Here is a 23,387-nt window from a genome sequence, read left to right on the forward strand (position 1 = left end):
AATATGTACTAGACGCTTTAGTTAAAATAGTCTATTCAGAGAGTTCATATATGTACTAGAGGCTTTAGTTAAAAGAGTCTAATGAGAGAGTTCATAATGTTGAAATTCAATAGACGACTTGACAATTTAAATGTAAATTGAGTTTATGATATTACATAACTGTAAAAATGTTTCTTTTGATGTTCTAAAATGTGAAATGTGTAGTTCAAATGAAAAAATGTTCATAAATAATCTATAAATGATACGGGGATGAATTGCCTAATGATACATATTCTTATCGATGATTATTGAATTGGAGACTTTGTAGCGCCTCACCTCATTTGCATCTGTAGTCATTAATTTGCTCCCCTCTTTTTGCCTTCCCCAATGAGTTCACGTTCTAGTTTTGCCTTCTCCTCACTTTGCTCTCCTCGTTCTCATCCTCTTTCTCATCATTGCACCAAGTTCCTTGTTGGTCTTGTTGGTCTTGTCGTGTTTTGTCATCGTCGTCGTTGCAATCATGAATGTTATTATTGGATTTGACCATTCTTCATTGCTCTCCTTGTTGTTGTTGTGGTGTTGTTGGGTCATTGTCACTGTCAGGTGGTGTTGATGTTGATGTTGTTGTTTTGTTATCAATTACTTTTGAATCTAAAATCTCTATCTATGTGTTGGATTTTTGGATATAGAAGTTTCAATCTCCACCATGGACATTGAAAAACTAAGAGTTTTAGCAAACAATTTAGAAATAGATTATTAATGTGTGAGTCAATTTGACAAGAAGAGATCCTTCTTCTTTGCTTAACCTCCTCAATGTATGATGGGTCTATCTTTGACAAGTGTCTTATGTCACTGGCTTCTTGGAGGAAACACACAAGTTTTGGGGAAACTATGTTGTTCTTAGTACCACTGTCATCATTGTTCATGTTGAGCCTTAGGCTTCCAACAAGCAACTAAGCTTGTAGCTTTTTCCCCTATAATCAGAAACTAAAAGCATTGAAGTAAATAATTTAGTTTTTTAATTTGTGAATAGAGCTTAGGTGATGTGTGTTTTATAGGATCAATTTTGTATCTCACATGCATTATATGAATGATTTGTTATGATCTCGTGTTAATTGTTAAACTCTAATGAGTTTATGATCTTAAGTAGAGGAATGAGTGATGTCATTCTTTTTATATGAAGCCATAAAGGTTATGATCAAACCAGATAGGTTGTCTAACAGATTGGACACCCTTGATAGCGTGTTTAACTGTTTCTTAGCTCCACCTAAAAGCAAAGGTGTTGGGTTTTACAGATAACAATGGATCGAAGTTGGCTAAATTTTATACACACAACAAATGAATATGACAGTGGAGTAGAACAATTTCTTGACTTTGCAAAGATGAATGTTTCGAATAATAAAGAAAGATTCTATTGCCCGATATTAATTGTTTAAATGAGCGACAACTAACAATTGAAGTTATTCGGGAGCATGTTTGTGATGGATTAATAAAGAGTTACAAAAAGTGGACATGACATGGTAAATTAATAAAAATGCCAAGTGTAGAGGAGTTTCAAGTAGAAATAGAAGAAGGTGATTTAAAGATGACTGATAAGTTAGAAGACATAATACATGATGTTGGATATGATTCGTTGCAACGTGCTCATGTGTATGACAACTTATGCAATGATGTAGAAAAACCATTGTATCCAGAATGCACTACTTATACTTGATTGTCAGCGGTAGTAAAATTGTTCAATGTGAAGGCAAGAAATGGGTGGACTGATAAAAGTTTGATAGAATTGCTTGAGTTGTTAAGTGGCATGCTTATCAAAGTTGACACATTACCAACACACAATTATAATGCGAATAAGATACTATGTCCCATGGGTATCAAAAAATTAATGTATGCCAAAACGATTATGTCTTGCACAAGAGCAAGTTTTCCAAGTTACAATGTGGTGTATCATGATACAAACAGAAAGAGGGTGAGTCTGAATATGATAGTAAGGGTGCTCATGCAAAAGTATTGTGGTATCTTACTCTTGTTTCACGGTTGAAACCTTATTTACTAACACAAATGATGCAAAACACATGACATTACATGTAGACGGTAGTGTAAAAGATGGGAATTTGAGGCACCCGACAAACATTTTGTAATGGACGAATATTGATTCCATGTTCCCTAATTTCTCTATTGTTTCAAGGAACATTATGTTTGGACTTGCTATATGATATGGAACAACATGCCTAGATAGAAATACAACTAAGAACTAAATAAGAAAAATTAAGAAATGGAATTCCAAGACTTAAAATGAAAGAGAGAATTGAGAGGAAACTTATGAATTTGAAGGCATGCAACTTGAAATGATCCAAGATCAATGTCAAGGAGGATCGCCACTTGCTTCAAAAGATAAGACCTAAATATAGGCTAAGAGACAAAATTCTATCTCAAAAGTAATGCAATTGAAGGCAAAACACTCTTTATATTCAAATTTGAAGGTGTGTGTACAAAGGAGACCTATAAGTCTGGATAACAACTCTCAAGGCTCACTAGTAAACAAACAACTTTTTAACGCGCCCAATACGTTTCAGTTTTGGAAAAATCGAAGCATATTAAAACGCGGTGGCGTTTTTGTAATTAACAGGAACTTATATGCTTCGGTTACTAGGGACCAGTGCCTAAACGTGCTACTACCTCGGTTATCTCAGCCACCCGAGGCATAAAACTCTCTGCATCTCAACTACCCTCTGCAAGTCAGACTGACTACCTTTTTGTGAAGGGGATACCGCCTCGGCTCGTCACAGAACCGGTGCCTAAAAAGGTACGACCTCGGTTATCTCAGCCAACCGAAGCGTAAACGTCTGTGTGTTCAGGCTTTTTATTTGACAAATGTCTCTGTCAATGCATTTTGTCCACATAGACTGCTTTGGTTTTCCCATAACCGGTGCCGAAACTGTCTACTACTTCGGTTTGGAAGGCAACCGAAGCATATAGCTTTATTTTGAATTTTTTTTAAGCTGTTTAGGCATCGGGTTTTTGTTGAACCGCTTTAGTAGGTTGCGTACTGCCTCGGTTATTCATGAAACCGAGGTAGTATCTCTTTGCTTTACTTTACTAAATCGTAAAATAGAAGGGTTTACAGTTCTTCTTCGACTAGAGCGACCTCCCCGCTCTTTCTCTTCGACCAAAGCGACCACCGTTTCTGCTCTTGAGGCGAACTGCTGCAACTGGGCGAGCCTCCACCACCAAACGCGAAGTGCTTCTAAGGCGTTCTCCATTTCTGTCGCGCAACGCGGTCTCCATTTTGATTTCTCTCGCGGGTTGGCCATTGTTGTCTTCTCTGTGCGTCTACCGTCGTGCCGCCGTGCCTCCATTGTCTCCGGCGAAGTGTTGTCCAAGTTGGGTGGCTCTATTTCTTGCGCGAACTGCAGGAGTATTCTCTCCGGGCGCTGCTTCCGCCATCGTTCCCGCCGCTCCACTACTGCTTCGCTGCCTTTGTTGTTGTCCTTTGCTGCCATGGTAAGTTTTTAAAACCCTTTACATTTTCATTTGTCTGTGGTGATTGATATTGGTTTGAACGAAGAAAGGAATGTCTCGTGGTGCTTTTTGCTTGGATTCCTTATAAGCTTCCCACTCTGAAACTGTTGTTCTATGTTGTTATATGCTCTATTAGGTAAAGAAGTAAGAGGTTAATTTAAGAGAGTTGAATTTTTATATGCAATGCAATGGAAATGCAGAATGTGTGGGTCACTATGTTCCCTTCCAATGGTGGAAAAAGACCTCAAAAGCTAACACTCAATACAACTTTCATTTCACTTTTTATCCGACCAGATGTAAGAAAAGGAACTAACGAATTATAACAATTTGAAAAGCCATGCTCTAACCTTGGATATTTATTCTGCACCATCTCATTGAGTTACATGTATCAGAACAATAATGCAAATGGAAACAAAACCACACACTTGTTTTCAACATCCACCAAGAAGTACATATATACCTTAATCTCGACAAGTGATTCTTAGAGAAAAAGGATGATATATATAGCTGTCTAGGGCTGGATTGTTTCTCAAATATCCACAGTTATTCTCTTCAACTATATTTGGATGCAAATATAATAAATAGGGAAATTTAAGAAAAAAGGAAGTCGTTTTTCATATTAAAGTTTTTGGAACTTGTAAGTAAAGATAGATAGTAACTCTTTCCGAACTATCTGATCATATTATGCAGTGGAAGTTTCTCAGATTTCTTGTGTGATGTGTTTTTACTTTATAAAAGTATGATAAGTGGTTTACTTATTCTATGGTTCCAAAAGAAAACAAAATTAAAAATAATAAAAATGAAAGCACAAGCTCGATTATTCAACTGAGGTGTTTGACACATATCATTATAAAAATTATAAATTAATTTTAAAGACGAAAAATAACTATCATTATATTAACTAATTTATATATATATATATATATATATATATATATATATATATATATATATATATATATATCAATTTGTAACTAAAAATTATTAACATGTAAAATAATTTTTATTAAAAATAAAAAATTATAATTATTTTTTAAATTAAACTTTAAATTTTATCAGGATCCTATTTTAAAAGCATCACATAGAACTTATTGTTTTTATTATAAGATTTAGTTTGTTGCATTACTAAAATTAACTCGTGAATAAATTTAAAATTTTAATACTTATGAAAAAACATTCCATAGTTGCTTTTAATAGTATTTGATTGATATTTGTCTCTGGTGATTTTAATAGTCCTTTGGTTCCGTTTATTTGGTGTATGTTGCATATGTAATTATTTGTTTGTTTGGATATATTATTGTTTTAAATTAGTCTTAGATTCCCGTTTGAGATTCAATACAAAAATTATTTACTATCTCTAGATTTTTCTTAACAAATGTACTTTTTAAAAATGAATAGAAAGGAGATGGTAATAATAATTTATAAGTATTGAATCTTGAATTGTCTGGTTGGACAGTTTAAGAAGAGTAATAACTTTTTCATAGTTTATTAATACATATCAATTTTAATATACATGTCTTAAATTTCATGAAATTTTGCAGTTGTGTTTTGTATGGATCTTCAGGTGCATATTTGATTGTGATTTATAATCACTTTCATTTCGTGTAACCTGAAGACCAATGCGAAATGTTGGCGAAATTTCGTGAAATTTTAGATATGTTGTTTAAAGTTTATATGTTTAATAAACTAAAAAAAGTTAATCTTCTTGAATGGGATGGGGTCACACCTTGAATACAAACACGAACAAAGTGATCATTCAAGATTATTGAAATTGTGTAAACAATTTCAGTAAACATGCATACGAATCGAGGGTGGATTAATTTATCACGCATCAGCACTGAGTACGAGAGAGGGGTAGAAGAATTTATAGAGTTTGCGCAACGTAATACGAGTACAAATGGTGATGATGAAGTCAAGTTTAGATGTCCGTGTGTGAACTGTTTCAATGAGAAGAAGTTGAACGCAAGTGATATTAGGCAACATCTTATCTGTGATGGTTTCGTACGAAGTTATACAACATGGATATGGCACGGCGAATTAACAGACTTTCCAATTGTCTCTCCAACTGAAAATGTATATGATTCCATAATGGATATGGAAGATCGACCGAAAGAAGACAACTTAGAGGACATGATCCGTGATGTTGGCGCAGAAGCTTTTGCCCAAGCGCATGTGTATGAAACGATGTCCACTGATGCAGAGACTCCTTTGTATGTCGGTTCAACTAAGTTCACATGGTTGTCAGCGGTGTTAAGGCTCATGAATTTAAAGTCGAGCATATGAATGTGATATATTGTAGTGTAATAGACAAACGAGGTCATATGAATGTGGTTACTACGTCATGCTTTGGATGATGACCATTATTCGTGCACATTACACCAGTGGATGGGAAACGGTAATATTGAGGTTTGAATTTTATTTTCTCTATAGTTTAGATTTCATATACACTAATTGAAATCATATTGTTTTATGCAGAGATTCAATAGGGCCGCTCCAATTTCAGAGAAGTCACTTCAAGTCGTGAGGAAAACACTGACTATATATGTAATTCAATTATATAATAGTATGTAGTTGATATCAGGATATAGTAAGTTCTAAGTTTATGTTTCTAAGTTGTTTTATGCTTTTCTACATAATTATTAGTTTAACTTTGTACATTGCATTGATTTATGCTTCAAAGTTGATTTATGTTTACATTGGATTGATTTATGCTTTTAAGAAGTTGATTTATGATTCCATTGAATGTATTTATGTTTTAATATAATTTTCATTCAAAATATATGTTTCTAGATTATTTTGGACTGTTCTGACTGTAAATATATATGCAGGTCTATTTCTGTAGTTGGGAATGTAGCAGAAATAGACCTCATTTTAAAAAAAATAGAGGAATATGTCTCGGTTGAGGTCATAACCGAGGTAGAAAAGCCCCCTATGGCCTCGGTTAAGGTCACACTCGATGCAAAAAGGCTGGCGGATGAAAAAAAGACAAAAATGGGCTCTACTGCCTCGGTTAGAGTTACAACCGAGACAATAGAGGGGGACATACTGCCTCGGTTCAGAAGGAACCGAGGCATAAAGTTCTACGAAAAAAAAAATCAAAACATCTACTGCTTCGGTTAAGGCTGAACCGAGGCAAAATCCTCCCCTTTTATGCCTCGGTTCGCACACGAGGCAAAAAGTAGTAGACTTTTCGCCTTGCCTGAATATGCCTCGGTTCGGGAACCGCTACCTATGGACAAAAATAATCGCTGTCATTTTCCCTGACTGCACTAGTGGCTGTTTTAAGTTCCACATCTCTTAGTTCTACAACCTCCTAAGGGTATATAATCTACCTAAGTAGTCTAAAGCTCAAAACTAAAATTATATATAAGATAACTTCACTAATATAGTAAAGGAAAATGACAACGGTAATTTTCGCTTATGCGTAGCGGTTCCACACCCTAGGCATATACAGGCAAGGCAAAAAGGGATAGACTTTTTTCCTCAGTTTTGAACCGGGGCAAAAAGGTGTGTGCTTTTGCCTCGGTTCAAATCCAACCGAGGCAGTATAGGGGTTTTTCTTCTATTTTTTTGTTTTTTTTCTGTTGTTTTCCCCCATTTGCTTGGTCAGTTGTTAGCCCCTGGTCGCAATCCATCAACAACCACCGCTCTATCTCACACCACCATCATCAAAGGTTCCCAATTGCGAAGAACAAAGAATCCTAGAAATCCAAATCAAATATCCCAATTTCAAGATCAAAATACAATAATATTAAACTGTAAAAGAGCATTCCTAAATCATAACTCAACAACTCTTCATGGCTCATCCTGCAATCAGTGAGAAATCCAAAAAATCAACCCCGAGGACGAAATGCAAACTCCAAATCACTACAAGAACGAGGACGCCACGCTCCCACCACCACTTGCAAAGAATCAATCAAACACCAACAGTCTTGCAGAGAATCAATCAAACAGAAAACAACCCAATAAAAATCAGAAATAGGGGAGGGAAGGGAGCTTCCTCCTTCGTTGCGAATCAGAACGAAGAGAAGAAGATGAACAAGAATAGCCACCGCGCCCTTGCGCCCCCGCTGCGTCTCCGCCACGCCATCGTCATGCCATTGATGATCCCTCCAAGTTGGTTGTTCGTGCGAGACGAAGAACCCTAGGCTAGGTTGGATGCACGACTTGAAGCAAGACAAATCGGAAAAGAGAAGAGGAAGGAAGCCTCCCTCTTGGCAACGTGAAAGAGAAAACCCTCTTTGACTTGCGCGAGACCCTTGGTGCTGCCCCAAAGTTGGCTCTCTCCATGAGAAAAGAATCAAGAAGAAGGAGAAAAGAAATCTCGCCCCCTTGCGCAACGCGAATCCGAATAAGGAAGAAGGGTTCTTGTGTCGAACAGAGAAAAGGAAGAGTAATTAGTATTTTACATTTTTAAATTTTAACTATCGAAGAAGTTATTACCTCGGTTAAGTACAAAATTGAGGCAATAAGACTCCACTGCCTCGGTTCTAAAGACAACCTATGCATAAACTTTTCAGAAATATTCAAAATAAAATTATAAATGAAAAAAATTATAGATAATTCTAACTATATACATCGATTCGCAGTTAAACCGAGGCATAAAGACCTTATGACATCGGTTCAAATGGAACCGAGGCAATATAGGTTGACAAAATGGATTTAGAACGTTCAGATACAGAGGTTGTCAACTTTTGGTAGGACATATTGCCTTTGTTCTGCACAAAGCCAAGGTAGTAGGTCTATTTTGAAAAAGTTGTCAGATGAAAAGTCTGATTTGCAAAGGAAAAGCAAGGTTGTCTCGATTGGTCAGAGAACCGAGACAGTATACTCCTTCGACATCGGTTCCAATTGAACTGAGGCATATAGTTTCGCAAAAATTACGAAATTGCCACCGCATTTTGATATGCTTCAGTTTTTTTGAAATCGAAGGTAATATACAAGTTAAAAAAACTCTTTTTTACTAGTGCTTGCATTACAAACAACTAAAAAGTATAAGAGACTTATTTATTCTTCTTTCTTTTAAGTTCAAACTATGCAAAGTGTCACATTGCTTTTACTTTAAAGAAAAGAAGAACATATAAGCTTCTCTACAACCAAACTAAGATAAATAAACTAGGAAGGAAAAATACAAGTCTATGAAAAACCTATGCTACTAAAGGTCAAAATGCGAGCCATAAAATCTATGCTGTCTTTTTATGCTTCTTTTCACTCTTTTAATATCGTTATCCTTGCGCTATCTATGATCACATCATTATAGATGAAATGAATTCATATAGCAACTTGAGTAGTAAGTATAGCTCGTTGATTGTGATGTTAATGATTTACAATTTACCTTAGTGAAAACACAAATATGTGATGTTATCCTTGATGATTTCGGGTCCAAGACAACTAGGAAACAAAATTGATGTTTATTTAACACCATTAGTTGAAATTTTGAAGATATTGTGGGAGTAAGGTGTTGATATGTTTGATGGATACACCGGTGATTGTTTCAAATTGGATGTCTATGCTATTTTGTATAATCAATGACTTAACAATTTTGAATAACTTAAGTCGCTATAATACTAAAAGTCACAAATCATGCCTATATTTGAAGAAGGCTCGTGTCACAGTCAACTATAGCATCGAAGATATCTTAATGCATACCACCTATGATAAATTAAAGAAAGCATTTAACAAATTTCAAGAAAATAAAATAGCTTTAAATGGATCAAAAGTTGATGGCATCTATGTCATGGTGGGTCGTTGATGAATCTATGGAATCAGTAGCTAACCCATGGTGACGACAGATGAAGCAGCGGAAAATGTTGTTGACAACGACGAAAGACGAAAGACGAGCGAAATCGATGAAGAACCTTAGGTGAACCCTAGGTTTAGAGTTTGTTCGGTTGAAGTGGTAGGTTTGGTGTTTGGGATGGAAACCGTAGGTGAACCGATTAATCGGTGAAAAAGGAAAGGAAATTAATCGGTGAAGGAATGTGAAAAAAGCAATCAATCGGTGGAAAACCTAATGTAAAAGGTTATATGGCTCGGTGAATAAGGAAGATACTTACTGTTTAAGGACGCAAGGAGAAAGGGGATTAGGTCTCCAGAAGATGACATGAATTAAACTATGTTTCAACGAGAAGGAAATCTCGAGAGAGAATGACGTTTTTGTGTTGAAGGATTCATGAGATGCTAACAGAATGAGCTGTGAGGACTCGAGAGAAATGTGAGGCTCGTGGAAAATCATGCGTGGATGCGAGAAAAGAGAACGTGGATTACTGGATGCGAATTCACACTAGAAAAGTCAAGTCAGTCAGATGGTGTTCACACCACAACAATGAACATCTTTAATAATGTCAGTTTTTGAGGTAAGCGTTCATGATTAACAATATAAAAGGATAGACTTTGTTTCTTAGCAACATAAAATAATTAAATTTGGTTGTTAATGTTTAGACAAATTATTTTTGTTAGCTTTAACTTGTTTGATTTATGAAAAATTTAATATAGCTGAAAACGCTGAAAGTAAACTCTAAAAGTCTACGTGATATTATAATATAATGCAAATGTGAAGGGAGGACCAACTCCCTTGAAGAATATTTTAAGTTTGATTACCAAAGCAACTTTATAAACCAATCACAATAAATAATGAATCATTCACACCACACGACCCTACCTTCTTTCATTTCTTGTACGATAAATTTAATTACTCTGTCTTGCAATTGGTTCGTGGCATCTGATATCATTTAATGAATGTCATGGGAGGTTAATTGAATTTTATTAGAGTTTTATCATGAGTGAAAACAAAATGGTGTGACCAAATTCTAGATAAAACAATGCGGTTAGCTCTATACTTAATTCATAATAAATTGAGTACAATTATGTATTGATTATTTTATTGAACTTGAAATTGTTTAGTTATATGTGTGAACATATTCATTTTATTTAATTTATTAACAATATTTCTTACATCTCTTCTTAAATTTTCATAAATTGTTTTAATTTACCCATTTCATTTTGTTATCTAAATATATATTTTGTGGTAAATTTGTGTAATAGAATATCAATATAAAATACTAACTATTTATAAAAATAAGAACGAATTTTTTTAATATATAATATTTTATTACAAAATAACATTGATAAGATTATTATTCATAAAAAGTGTTATATCTATACATCTTCAAACGTTATTACTTATCTTAAGAACTTTGTAGTAAGCAACACTATAGTGACAATAATTAACTCAAGTTTTTTTAAAATATGGATTGTTCTTGCTTTCCTTATGTGGTCACCTTACATACTTGTTTTATAAAGGTTTAATCATTTTTGTAATCTCTATTTAGGTTAGGTTTTTTCAAATCACTTCTTTTCTTTTCTTTTTCATATCACTCTCTTAAAAGTGAAAAAATCAAAGCAACTAGGTTATTTCCAAATCTTTGTTCGAACACCCCTTTCGATTTTACTAATCTTGCTGCCAACCTCTCCTTTCCACCTTTTACATGCCAGCCACTGCATCCTTCTCTCGATGTCGTCAACAATATGAGAATAAAATATCTCACCATTAGCATATCCATCTATTTGTTGTGTTTACGCGCAGATAATAGGATTTATTTTCTAATCCATTTGCATTGACCAAACATTAATGCTACCAATTTTTTTAGAGAACATGGCCCACCCTCCATGTGGTTGTTACCTAGATAGAGAAACACTTGAGTGTGTACCTCATTAAAAATTTACTGAAATAACAATATACTACAGTAGCGTAATTTATAATAATCATACCTACTCATACTAATTTGGATCAGTGTTGTCCCGAGTCTTTCTCAAATCTCAACCTAAATAATTTCAAAACGAGAAAACAAGAACAACCACTTGCTGGAGCTTGTTCTGTGAATTCTTCGTTCGCCTAATAGGTGAGATATGGCTCCAGGAAGAGAACTCAACGTTGACCCCACCAGTTGGATCTTTCCTATTCAAGTGTTGCTGGGTACTGTAAGACACGGAGAAGTTGAGGCATGTAGCATCTCCAAGGTTCCAGACAAGCTTAGAAAGCCAAACAAGGACGCATACGTTCCGCAGGTTGTCTCCATCGGACCCTACCACAAGGGATCCCAAAACGATCTCTTCATGATGGAACAACCCAAATGGAATTACATGCTGTCTCTTCTAGGACGATCCCTGTTCCAAGCGGAACAAGAGGGGAAAATTAAAGACGGCCCAAGCACGGTGAAAGAATGCGGCGAGACCATTCTGGAGATAGAATACATAGTTCGTGCCAGCTATGGGGGGAACGCTCTATCTGAACCACACGAGCTAGCAAAACTTATGCTTCTGGATGGTTTTTTCTTGTTAGAGTTTATCCACAGGCTTCACGAGTATAAGGAATCCTTGAAGGCTGGGGAGAATGGTGAATATGATGACGACCCTGTATTCGAAAGCCTAGACAAAGTCTTGTCTGTGTTGAGTGACTTGCTTCTGCTTGAGAATCAAGTACCCTTCATTGTTCTCAAGAAGCTGTACAGAAAACTTTTCCCGGTTCCTGTTCCCGTTGAGCAAGATCACCGTGTTGCTACTCTTGCAATGGAAGCTCTAGGCTACACTTCTGTTGTTCCTACATCTGGTGCGGCTCATCTTCTTCACCTTGTTTATTTGTCCATCGTGAACCAGGAGGATAGAAAAAAAACTAGGCGAGCGCATAAAGAGTTAAAGCGCTGTGCCACTAGACTTCGAGCTCGTGGAGTAACGATAAGACAAGGAGGTAGAAGCAATATGAACCAGTTTGGTGAAATCTTTAACTTTGAGATAAATTTCGACAAAGGGGTGTTGGAGATTCCTCAGTTTCGTATTAAGAAGTCAACGGAAGTCACATGGAGGAACATGATTGCGTGGGAGCAGAGCAGAATTATAACCAGTTGCAAATTGACTTCGTATGCTTTGTTTTTCCAAGGCTTGATTTGTTGTACGCATGACATCGAACTGCTGGAGCGTCTTGGAATTATAGTGAACGAATCCGGGAAAAGAAATGTAGATTTGCTGAAGATGTTTCAAACTCTGAGTGAGGGAGTTGATCAGATGGATTGGAGTTATAGTGACGTTTGTGGCAAGTTGAACTCAGACACGGGAACGACATCGTTAACAAAATGGCCAATAGTCACTTGGCATCAGTGCAGACGTATCATTGCAATTATTGTTTACTATTGCAAAAACTGGTACAGCATTCTGATAAAGGAACACATTCCTACGGTTTGGAAACTCATAGGAGTGTTGGCAGCTGTGGCGCTGCTAGGCCTCACTATTGCACAGACATACTATTCAGCAAAGAGCAGTAATAACTAAAATGTCTTCTTGTTTGGGATGATTTCACCGATTCCAACTATAGCAGTGGAGAATTTTGATTTTAAGATTTATCTTTTGTCGAAGTTTGATTTTGTGAAGTTAATAAGTTCCTATGTTAGGAACCACTAAATAGAGATAGGACTTGTTTTATCTTGTAAAATCTGTTACTTGTTCTATTCTGCATTTAAGAATCTGTTGTTTCAATGTAATGTTTGTGTATCTGAATAATTGTCACATTCATCAATAGTGCCAAAAATTTTCCCCAGAAGCGAAAGACTAAACGATTATACCATTTACAAAAGATAAGGAGTATAAAGCCGATCATATTGTACACCTAGTGAGAACAAAGCAAGAATGAGAAATCAACTCATTTATCCACTTTTATGTAATCAAGGTCTAAATAATTCGTTCATCCACTAATTAATTTATATATCAAGAACTACATTCAGTCAAGTTTGATTAATTACGTCTGAAATGAGAAAGTTATCTATTCGTAATAAAATCTCAACCAAGATTGCTAAAGGAAGTGGTGGGAGAGCATCCAAAGCGTTCATTGCAGCCTTGAATCCTTTCTCCTTTTTTTCTCAGTATATATTTTTGCGACGAAGGACCTTTCTCTCCGAAGATCTTTTCCATAACACAAACAAGATCGAAAAAGCATTGGGTAGGCTGACTTGGAAAAAGGTAAAGGTGTCAAGACAAGCAGAATCAAACGAAGAAATCAAAACATTATTGAAAATATTGAAAACGAGCTTGACCGAAACATGTGACATCCAAGGTAGTTGGATTCAAGTAGAGAACAATGTCGACAGAAAGAGGATTGAAATGGAGATCAAATCTAGCTCAAGAAGAAGATTACATGCAATTATTGTAGCGGAATGTGGAATCAACAAAGATGTGTTCATGATGGGGTAGTTTTAGAACAGTTAATCTCATTTAAGTATTTTTTATTTTATTTTATTGTGCCAGTCAAAATATGTGAAAAAAATAGTTATATCAAGTGTAAAGTAGAGGTTGACAAAACATGGAAACAAATTCAAAAATACTAACAAACACCGTGAACAAGAAAAAGGCAAGATCAATGTTGAGGGTGACAGATTATTGTTTTATTTTTGATAATTTACTTTTTTGCAATTTATATTTGTGCTAACCCTTCACCATTACCCTCTTCTTCATCTACAATTCTCCACCTTATTTTCCATCACTCTATATATCCTTAAAAACAAAAATACTAAAATATGATCTTTGAAAAGAAATCCTTGATTTGTTTATCATAGTCCACATATCACAAGAACTTAGTGAATTAAATGCTTTTGTGACTTTGATACATAATTTAAGAAAACTGTCTTCGAGGATGCATAAAACACTCAAACACTTTTACTCAAATTGAAAAAGTGAGGTTTGCTAGCCCATTGTGAACAAACCTATGTCGAGTAAATTGGTTTCATTGAAACACCTTTGACAAACATAGAATCCTAATATTTAAAAAACAAATTGGTAGGTCTGGAGACCACTTGTGTTGGAAAAATCATACATAAAATATTAGTTTTGAGAGAACAAGTGTGTTAACAAATGTGGGAAATTAAAGACGTTTCAGAAAACACATAAAGTAAGACGACATTCACTAGTAATAAATTTATGTGAATATGTGAGCAAGTGACTATGTGTGGTGTTGAGTGTGCGTGTGTGGAAGTGGGTTATGGATGTGGGTATGTTTGTGTGTATGAGTGCACGTGTGTATGAGTGCAGTGTGTATGTGTATTTATGTGTGCTTAAGCTTCTGTATGTATGCGTGTGTATATATATGTATATTTGCATAAGAATATACTTTGTTTAATAATGAGAACACCAACAAATTAATTGACAATTTACATTGATTAATTTAAAAATCTAAGACAATAATTAATTGAACAATAATCTTTAGATAACAAAAAATAATCTTATTTTGAAAAAGCAATAGAATGAACCTATTTTCATTATTGTTATTTTTCTCTTTTTATCTTTTCAATTCTATTTCTTTCTATCATACTTATCATGATCTTTTATTTATTGTATTTATTTTTATTTTTTTTGTATATATTATCTTTATTTTGTTTGACAAACCCTTTTGTGTAGTTGTTATGAAAACTAATTTGTTAGGAATCCATTTTGTGTTCACTGGGAGATGATTTGGGATTAACTTAACTCTATCTAATTTGTTAACTACTAACTTGACAATATTGAAGTTGTCTTAATTAAGTGTTGTAATTTGATAGTATCAAGGATAATGTTATTGCTATACCACTCTCTAAGCTATATATATTCTTTGTCATTTCTTTTGTAAATATATACAAAAGGAATCATTCACTCAACTCTTTTATTCTTAGCCTTCTCTACCTTTTGTTATTTTTTTTTCTTTTACTTCTCTTGATTCGGTACTAGGCTTGTTTTGTGTAGCTCCTTGTTTCTGTCTAAGCATTTTATAGCATGTAATCCTCTAATAGACTTTACTTGAGTTAAGGTCATACGGACTAATATAACGTATTTTACACTAAGTATCTTTGTTTGATGTACTAAAACAAGATGTTATTTTTTTATCATAAAATACCATCAGTATTTATGAAAACAAACTTAAATTTAAACTTATGTCTAATCATATAAAAACTCCTTTATTCCTTCACATGGACCACTAAAGTGTGGCTACATCCACGTAGTTGTGGAAACACTCATACAAAAGTGCATCATTTTTTTGCCAATAAGGTTCACATAGGTATAAGAAATGCACTTTTAGAGAAAATGCTTTTTTAATTAATAAAAATTTAATTTATGTCTTAATAAATGATTTAAAAGAGAACAAACATTCTTTGATTTATATGAATAGAAATAGTTTTATTGAGCACCTTGTTGGTTGCAAATTTTCTTAGCAAAAGTTAATCTTATTTGACTAAGTACTTAATGAAGTGAAATACTTAAGGTTTGTAAGTCGTATTCCAATGAAAGAATAATTCTTTTACTTAAAAAATATATAATTATATCACGGGGGTTTATTTTCGTGTTACTGGTAAAATTGTCAACTTGACCCATAATCCATGAGTTAACTCTAACTCACTCTTAAAAAAGTCTCCTTTTAGAAAATCCCTCATGTTAGGGCGAAAAAAAAATTCTAAACCTCCAAAATCCTCTCTCAAGTGGATTAGGTCACGATCAGGGTTGAGGTGAGTTTATTCTAATTATAAAACTTTAGTTATCTTTTAAAAACAATATCATTTATATATACGTATAAAATTATATATTTTATTATATAATTTAATATATTGTAACAATATATATATTAATAACACTTTTTGAGATTCAATACTTGTAAATTAATATTACCATCTCCTCTTGTCATAAATATAGAGATAGTAAATAATTTTTGTATTAAATTTCAAACGGAAAACTAAAGTTAATTCAAAACAACAATATTTCAACCAAACAAATAATTACATATGCAACATACAATATATTCAAACAAACAAATAATTATATGTTTATAATAAAAGAAAAATTTTAAGAATAGGAACATGAAAGTATGAAAACATATTAATGTATCATACTAAAAATATTAACTACCAATTTTTTTAAATTAATTTTTTTAAAATATATTTATTATATTACTTATTTTATAAGATTTAAATATATAATAATATTATAACCCAAAATAATTAATAATTTTAAATTATGTTTTAATTATTATTAATAAATAAAATAATTTAATATATAAACATAATAAAGAACTTAATGTAGCATACTATAAATATTGACTAATTGAATAAATCTTAACAATATTTATGTGATTAAATATAAAAAATATTAAAATAAAAATCTATAAATAAAGGTTAAACATTTTTTCCTAAATTATTATAAAAAAATATGTTTTGTCTCTAAATTACATATAGAAAAATTGCCTTTGGTTGAAGGAATCATGGAAGGAAGTGTAGTTTCAAACTCTTACAACTGCCATTTCTTCCGTTATAGGGAGAAATAAGTTTTCAAACTGTTTCAAGTAATTAGGTTCTCGTATAAGAGAAATTAAAAGATTTGCAGATAAATTGTCTGTAATTGTTTAAAATGACATTTGTCATGTTTTAAAAAAGTAGATTAAAAATAATTTAATGACATTAATTTAAATTTTTTTACATACTTCTAACAATATTTTATTTAACTTCAATACATACTAATAATGGTTGGATTCATGCAGATTAATAAAAAACTTTGTGGAGAGAATCTTAGTCCAAAATTTATTCATGTGACACAGCTTCCAAACATGTCACAATATACGCCTAAAGTTATGACTCCCTCTGTCGTACGCTGCCAACTTCACTCAAATCACGACACAGCATTTAAATTTACAAAGCACTTTTTTATTTCTATTGTCTATTTGTCTTATTATAATTCTTTACAAAAATTAAAAGTTAAAATTTATGACAAATGCATTGCTAAAAATTTTCGACCAGTAATTTATTAATCATAACTAAAACATTCATATCTGATTTTAGTAAAACGCCCAAGCGTTCTGTTTGGACCAACTGAAAGAAAATAAGAGGAAAAATAAATTTAAAGAACAAATTAATCAAAAAAAGAATTCTCCACAGAAATCGTGTTCTCATTTGAAAAAGAAATCTAGAATGCGTTAAAATTGTTGAGAATTCTAAACACTTCCTATGTTTTTAGAATTTAAAAAGATAGATTTGAATTTATTATGTTATTATTTTCAATACCACAGTTAATTAATATCTTACTTTCTAATTTAAGGTATAGAATTTAGTGACGGTAAACTACTTTATAAAATATTATCTATACTTTAATTACACTTTCGAATATCAACTACTTTTCATTATAATAGATATTTAACTATACTTTCGAAAGAGTCAAAAACTATACTATACAAATTACTAATTAAATCTTAATTATAAATCTTAATTATTTCCAGTACTTAAATTATATAATTGAATCTAAAGTTGGTTCCGTTGTATTTACATTTTCCAAAATTTTATAGCATAAGAATAGGAAAAATATATAAGTGTTTCACAGTACTTATTACAAGAGGATACATTATATAAATTACTATCACTATGCCATTCATAACCACAAAACTACCTATCATGAAACTAATACCAGCTAACAGATCACAGAGGTAAAATTTGTTCAAATGGATCAGAAAAATGATCAACTTCAATGAAGTTTCTTCCATGGGTCCATAAAGTTTGACCCTCAAGCGAATCCTAGTTTTGAAAGAAACTTCTTTATGTGATTTTGCAAGGGATTACCTTCTGTATCTGGGGACAAAGAATTTTGCTCTGTCTGATTATTCATTGTCGCTTTTATTTCCTGGGGACAAAGAATTTTGCTCCTTACTGAACTGAACAATTACAGTTTAAGCACATAAAAAGTAAGATTAAAGCGATAACAACACTAGCATGAACTATGTATTATAATATTGTGAATATAATCATAATCTTATGGCAATGCTAAAAGGGTATGCTTGATTAGTCTTTCTAACCTGTTACAGAATTCCAGAATGCTAGTGAATAAATGGAGTCATTATGGCTTTCTTCATTCAAGTATTCAAAAACTTGTAGTAAAATCTTTCAAAGAGAATAGCTTGGCTCTACCATTTTTGCCATATAGTTGAAGAACATTCCATTAATGGTTAAGATTCATTTAATTGGTGAAAACAATTAAACAGGAAAAATTCTTTTCTTCCTTCCTTCTTTGCCATAAATGCATTTATTGTGTATATGAGAAACAAGGTGAAGGACACAATGTTGGGATTCCCTTTATTGATCAAAGGTAGATGATGATACAAACAGAACAGAACAATTCTGTTTATTACTTAATCACATTGTCCACAAGGACTCCAAAACCCAAGCTCCAAACTACTTGTTCTTCAAAACAACGAAAATCTTACTCATCAAGCGTTTACCTCAGGTGGATTCTGCTCCAGATCAGTTTCAGAACCTTCAACTGAAATGTCCTTGGTAGTCTTTTCTTGAACTTTTTCACCTTGGCTTGCCTCATTTGTTGGCTCAGTTGGTGGTATTGTTAATAATAAGCTGCTTTCCACAACTGTCCCTTCCTCATTGACTGATGCAGTACTTCCATTGTTTCCAAGATCATGAATTATATCATCATTTCCTGCACTATCAGCTGATTCTTCACTCCGTTCAATCTTTTCTTTCAATTTACTCCGAGTATTCTTGATGAGATCCTCATAGAAAGTTGTATTTTCTGCAACAATAACATAACGAATTTCCGTGGAGAAAGAACTACCATTATAAGTGACTGGTGCAGTAAGTGGTATCTTAACAGCCTTTATTACAGATGCATTGGAATCCAGTTCGTTGTGAGGATTATCCAAAATTATAGCAGAAGCAGACAGTTCAGAGTCAATCTGGGGTTCCTTATCCGGTTCAGCAAGCTGTTCTTCCTCTGTTATTTTCTGAAGTTCTTCATTCTCCCAATCTTCACAAACAGTTATTGTATTCACGGTTTCCCAAGTGTGGATGACTCTATCTGATCCTGGCTGCCAAATAATATCACCTTCTTTTCCTTTCAATATGAACTTGAACTGGATTGACTTCCCAACAAGCATATCCTGATTACATAAGGGAAAGCACAAACAAAATTTCTTTGTGTTCTCTATCAGAAAATACTTTCAAATTCTGATCAGATTTTACTCACCTTCTCAGCAGTCCATATATGCCCTTCAGACCATGTCATCGGCAATGCTTCTAAAGGGTCCCATGAACCAAGCGTAGGATCATCTCCAACTATAAGAAACTGTTCTCCGAAGTCACAATTCTTTTGCAACTGAAATGCTACACGAACAAACTTCGGTTCATCTGCGCAACAAATTACAATGTTTGGATTTTGAATTCCACAGGATATAGTACACAAATTTAAAAGACCATTCCAACCCACTTGTTTGTTCATTGTTTTGAGCTTCAGGTTCTGCAGTTTCCAAGTCCACCTGCAGCATTTCATCCAGGTCAAGACAGTCTAATCAAATATGTAGTAAAAGTACCTAAGAAACTACATCTTCTCAGTTTGGCTCATATGCTCTTTGAATTACACTCAATCATGGATATACAGACGTCAAAGAAATAGAAAAAAAAAATTCAAACGGAAACTAAGCAAGAAAGAATCTTCCTTCATGGCTTGGTATAAAGACAGGAAATTTTTAAAAACTAAATGAAATTAAAGCAAAAGATTGTGCAGGTGGCAAATGGTAAAGGAAAAAGCAAACAAAAACAGAATTGATGTTGAAGCCGTCAAACGTATCAATAAACAATCTTTTCTTAAAAAGGGCAAGAAAAAAGAAAGTCACATGGAATCAGAACCAAGAAGTATAGAAGTAAAACGAAATGGTCAGCAGCAAGTTTTGGATCTACACAGACTCACATAATAAAAAAGAAACCAAAAGATGTGATAAAACTACCCAAACACAACCTTTTAGTTGGTAAAGAACAGTACACGAATATCCAGGAAAAGAAAAGGGGCAAGAAAAGAAAACGAAGCATATCTTGCGGAACCCAATAGAATTTCCCCCACTCGAAAGCAACCACGTTCCAAAGAAACAAGCACCCATGAACACGATAACTCAAACAAAGAAACCCAAGGCTGCAAACTAAACACAGAAGGAAAAAGACCTGGTCTTTTGATGGCACTGCATGAACTGGAAAAACGCCCTTGATGGGAACAACTTTGAGGAGCCATAAGTTGCAACCCTTCTTTTCTTTCCTTGGACGCGGAGGGAGGAAGAATTCGGGTCTATCAGAAACACGAACGGCAACTCTAGGAGGCAAAGATCCTAGAGAATCGAGGATGGCCTTAGAACAAGAACTGGTGAGAGCCTTCATCGCTTCCAACAGAGTAGTGAGTTTGGTGTGCCACACAACACAACACAACGAGTTCCACGGTAAAAGAGATGAGTGTGATTATTCTTTGATCGCTTCTTGCTGAATAGAGGCTGAAAATCCAGAATCTATCTAATGCTAGCGGTGAGGGTGAGTTCGGGAGAACTGGGGTGGGGTCATTTTATAGTGGTGGGGCTTAAGAACGAAGTTTAATTTTTTTTTTATGTTGTTATTTTATTTTTTAGTGGTATTAAATCATGCATGCAAGAGAATACTAATGAAAATGTATCCACGTGTATGTCTCCTGTGGAAAGGAAGTAGTACTATTGGGGTCCTTTGTTTACTTTTTTTCTTGCATTATTTTTACAGTAGATTACTTATGATTAAAAATAAAAAACAGAAGTGTAAATTTTCTTCGATAAAAGATAAGTAAGAGAATAAAAATAAAAGAGAGGTTTTAATATACTTTACCTTTTTAATTTTGGATAAAATTGGGTTGTTTTTTTCACTAAAATTAATTACTTTAAGGTTTTGTAATGTAAATAAATTTCTCTATTTTTAATGGTCTTCTGCTTTGAAAGAAAAACAAAGATATATTCACACTTTTGGTTCATTTGAATTTCGAAAAGAAAAATCGTAATTGTGTAATGTTTATACCTTTTAATCAGAATTTTCTAATTTAAAATTAATTAATAATCTTACGAAGGATTAAAAGTTACATTATTGACAAAAATGAGAATTTGGAAACCTAAAATGGTGTATTTATACGAGAGATTCAACTTCCGCAATTATAACATAGAGAATTAAAATGGAACCATTACAATTATTGGAGAACTAAAAGTGCAATTGGCCAAAAATATAAACTCGCAACCATATATACACAGTTAGTTATATAGTCAAAATCTTCAACAATGTTTGATATAAAGGAATTATAAGATTTGTTTATCAAATCTCAAAAATTAAAAGATCGTTTTTAAATTTAAAGAACTGAAAAGACATTTATTCTAAATTTAAGAAACTAATATTATAATTAGTGTTAAAACCGACCTGTTGATTGTTAATTTGAAAGAACATAATTTATTAGTATTATTATTTCTACAATATATAATACAAATATTATTAAAGCATTTTTATTATGGTTCTCAGTATTCACTTTATTAGCTTTTTAATTATTTTAAATATTATTATCGTTTTTGAATTATTTTAAACACTAATTAACTATACTGACACAAAAATTGTACTTTTATTTATATTAATTGTCTAAAGATCTAATGTAAAAAAAATTACATAACCCAAAAATGCTTTGTTTTTTTTAACATCCGTAACGTAATAAATCTTACAATCGTGCACATTGGATTAATATTCAAATGAAAAGTAAATTCTCCGGTTACTAATTCTTTTATTTCTTTCTTTGCACCCAATTCCCAACTTATTATCAAGTATTACTATTTTACCTATTAAAAGTTCTACGGAGTTTTGTACTATATGACCAAATCACTGAATGGATAAGTCGAACCATAAACCAAATTAGCAAATAAAAATAATTATGTTAATTTTAAGTTAATTGTGTTAGTGAATTGTCTTTAATTCTCCACCATTGTCTTATTTTCACTATTTGGGCTTAATTAGACCGTTAATTCTTATTTTAATTAATTTGAATTATTTGGACCTAATTATTCAAATTATTATTTGTAGGACAAATTTTGAAATCATATTTTGGAACTATGTTTCCACGTCATTTACCAATTTCCACATCAAGTTTAGATTTTAATTTCATTTTCTTTAGTTTAACTTTGGACTCATTTTTGGCCATATTTTGTAGAAGCCCATGTCAAGGACAAAACGGTAAATGAGGTCTTTAAAACCCCAAAATCATATTTCATTTCTTTCCCTCCCCTCATTTTCATGTTTTTCTCTCCTTAAGCTAGGTCTTGGTGCGTTTTTCTTTTCCCTCCTTTTGGGGGTTTAGGTTTGCTTTCAATTCACTCTTTATGTATTGAATCCTACTTTTAATTGCAATTACATTTCCGTGTTGTGTTCTTCTTTCAATCTCGTTTTTCAATTTCGTTTTTCCCTAATTTCATTGCTACCCAATTTAGTTTTCGAGGTTTAATTGCGTTTTTTAGTTTTGGTGCAAATTTAATTGCGTTTTTATGATATTATGTTATGTTCTTTCATTTGAATTTCGCATTGCAGCTTGGCCCACTCGTTTTGCCTCTGTTTCATGTTTTTAGTTGAATTCTGCTGTGTTAATTTTGTTTTAATGTTTGCTTGGTTGGTCATTAGCGAAATTGCATCATTTTCTTGAGATTATAGACCGTAAGTGTGTTTTTGCTGCTTTGACTTGACATTCTATTAAATCTGGTTGTGTTTTTGCAATGGGTATTCGCTTAGTTGCCCAATAGGTGATTGAATCTCCGCTTAGTTGATCAATCTATATGGAGCATAATGGATGAAATAAGTGCATACTGTTTGCTTAATTCGCTTTTATGAAAACATGATTGGTCTTTGCTTAGTTGGTTAATTCATGTTGAATTCGGGGTTAAAGGAGTAAGTATTTGTTGCTATTTTATGATTGGAAGCGTTGTAATTAAGCTAATGACGAATCGTTTTTAATCTGTGTTGATTTCGTGTTTCAATTTGGTTCATTTCCATTCACAAAACTCTCTAAAAACACCCGCCACC

General features: G+C 33.1%; 3 protein-coding genes across 3 annotated transcripts; 2 read left to right on the top strand and 1 right to left on the bottom strand.

Moving 5' to 3' along the window:
• Window positions 1–1,280: 1,280 nt before the first annotated feature.
• Window positions 1,281–5,784, top strand: LOC148190751 (uncharacterized). Its single transcript, XM_088102104.1, has 3 exons — window positions 1,281–1,290; window positions 5,312–5,502; window positions 5,629–5,784. The coding sequence occupies exons 1-3, from the start codon at window positions 1,281–1,283 to the stop codon at window positions 5,782–5,784; spliced, it is 357 nt and encodes a 118-aa protein (XP_087958230.1).
• Window positions 5,785–11,270: 5,486 nt separating this feature from the next.
• LOC124846219 (UPF0481 protein At3g47200-like) lies at window positions 11,271–13,093 on the top strand. Its single transcript, XM_047323436.2, has one exon. It carries the CDS (start codon window positions 11,410–11,412, stop codon window positions 12,823–12,825), a length of 1,416 nt encoding a protein of 471 aa, XP_047179392.2. The 5' UTR covers window positions 11,271–11,409; the 3' UTR covers window positions 12,826–13,093.
• Window positions 13,094–17,813: 4,720 nt separating this feature from the next.
• LOC148190752 (uncharacterized) lies at window positions 17,814–20,862 on the bottom strand. The gene is made up of 5 exons (XM_088101150.1): window positions 20,496–20,862; window positions 19,768–19,816; window positions 19,528–19,688; window positions 18,770–19,441; window positions 17,814–18,174 (listed from the first exon to the last, which is right to left on the bottom strand). The coding sequence occupies exons 1-5, from the start codon at window positions 20,703–20,705 to the stop codon at window positions 18,058–18,060; spliced, it is 1,209 nt and encodes a 402-aa protein (XP_087957276.1). The 5' UTR covers window positions 20,706–20,862; the 3' UTR covers window positions 17,814–18,057.
• Between the last annotated feature and the right edge of the window lie 2,525 nt (window positions 20,863–23,387).

This window comes from Vigna umbellata, chromosome 11 (assembly GCF_029865625.1).
Source record: "Vigna umbellata cultivar VRB3 chromosome 11, Vumbellata_1.0, whole genome shotgun sequence".
Lineage (NCBI taxonomy): Eukaryota > Viridiplantae > Streptophyta > Magnoliopsida > Fabales > Fabaceae > Vigna > Vigna umbellata.

Coding starts and splice junctions, on each gene's coding strand:
- LOC148190751 (XM_088102104.1), top strand. Junction 5,503..5,628: donor ATCTTATCTGTGATGGTTTC/GTACGAAGTTAT, acceptor GACAACTTAGAG/GACATGATCCGTGATGTTGG.
- LOC124846219 (XM_047323436.2), top strand. CDS start 11,410: ATGGCTCCAGGAAGAGAACTCAACGTTGACCCCACCAGTTGGATCTTT.
- LOC148190752 (XM_088101150.1), bottom strand. CDS start 20,705: ATGAAGGCTCTCACCAGTTCTTGTTCTAAGGCCATCCTCGATTCTCTA. Junction 19,689..19,767: donor TCAAAACAATGAACAAACAA/GTGGGTTGGAAT, acceptor TTTGTTGCGCAG/ATGAACCGAAGTTTGTTCGT. Junction 19,442..19,527: donor ATATATGGACTGCTGAGAAG/GTGAGTAAAATC, acceptor TTATGTAATCAG/GATATGCTTGTTGGGAAGTC.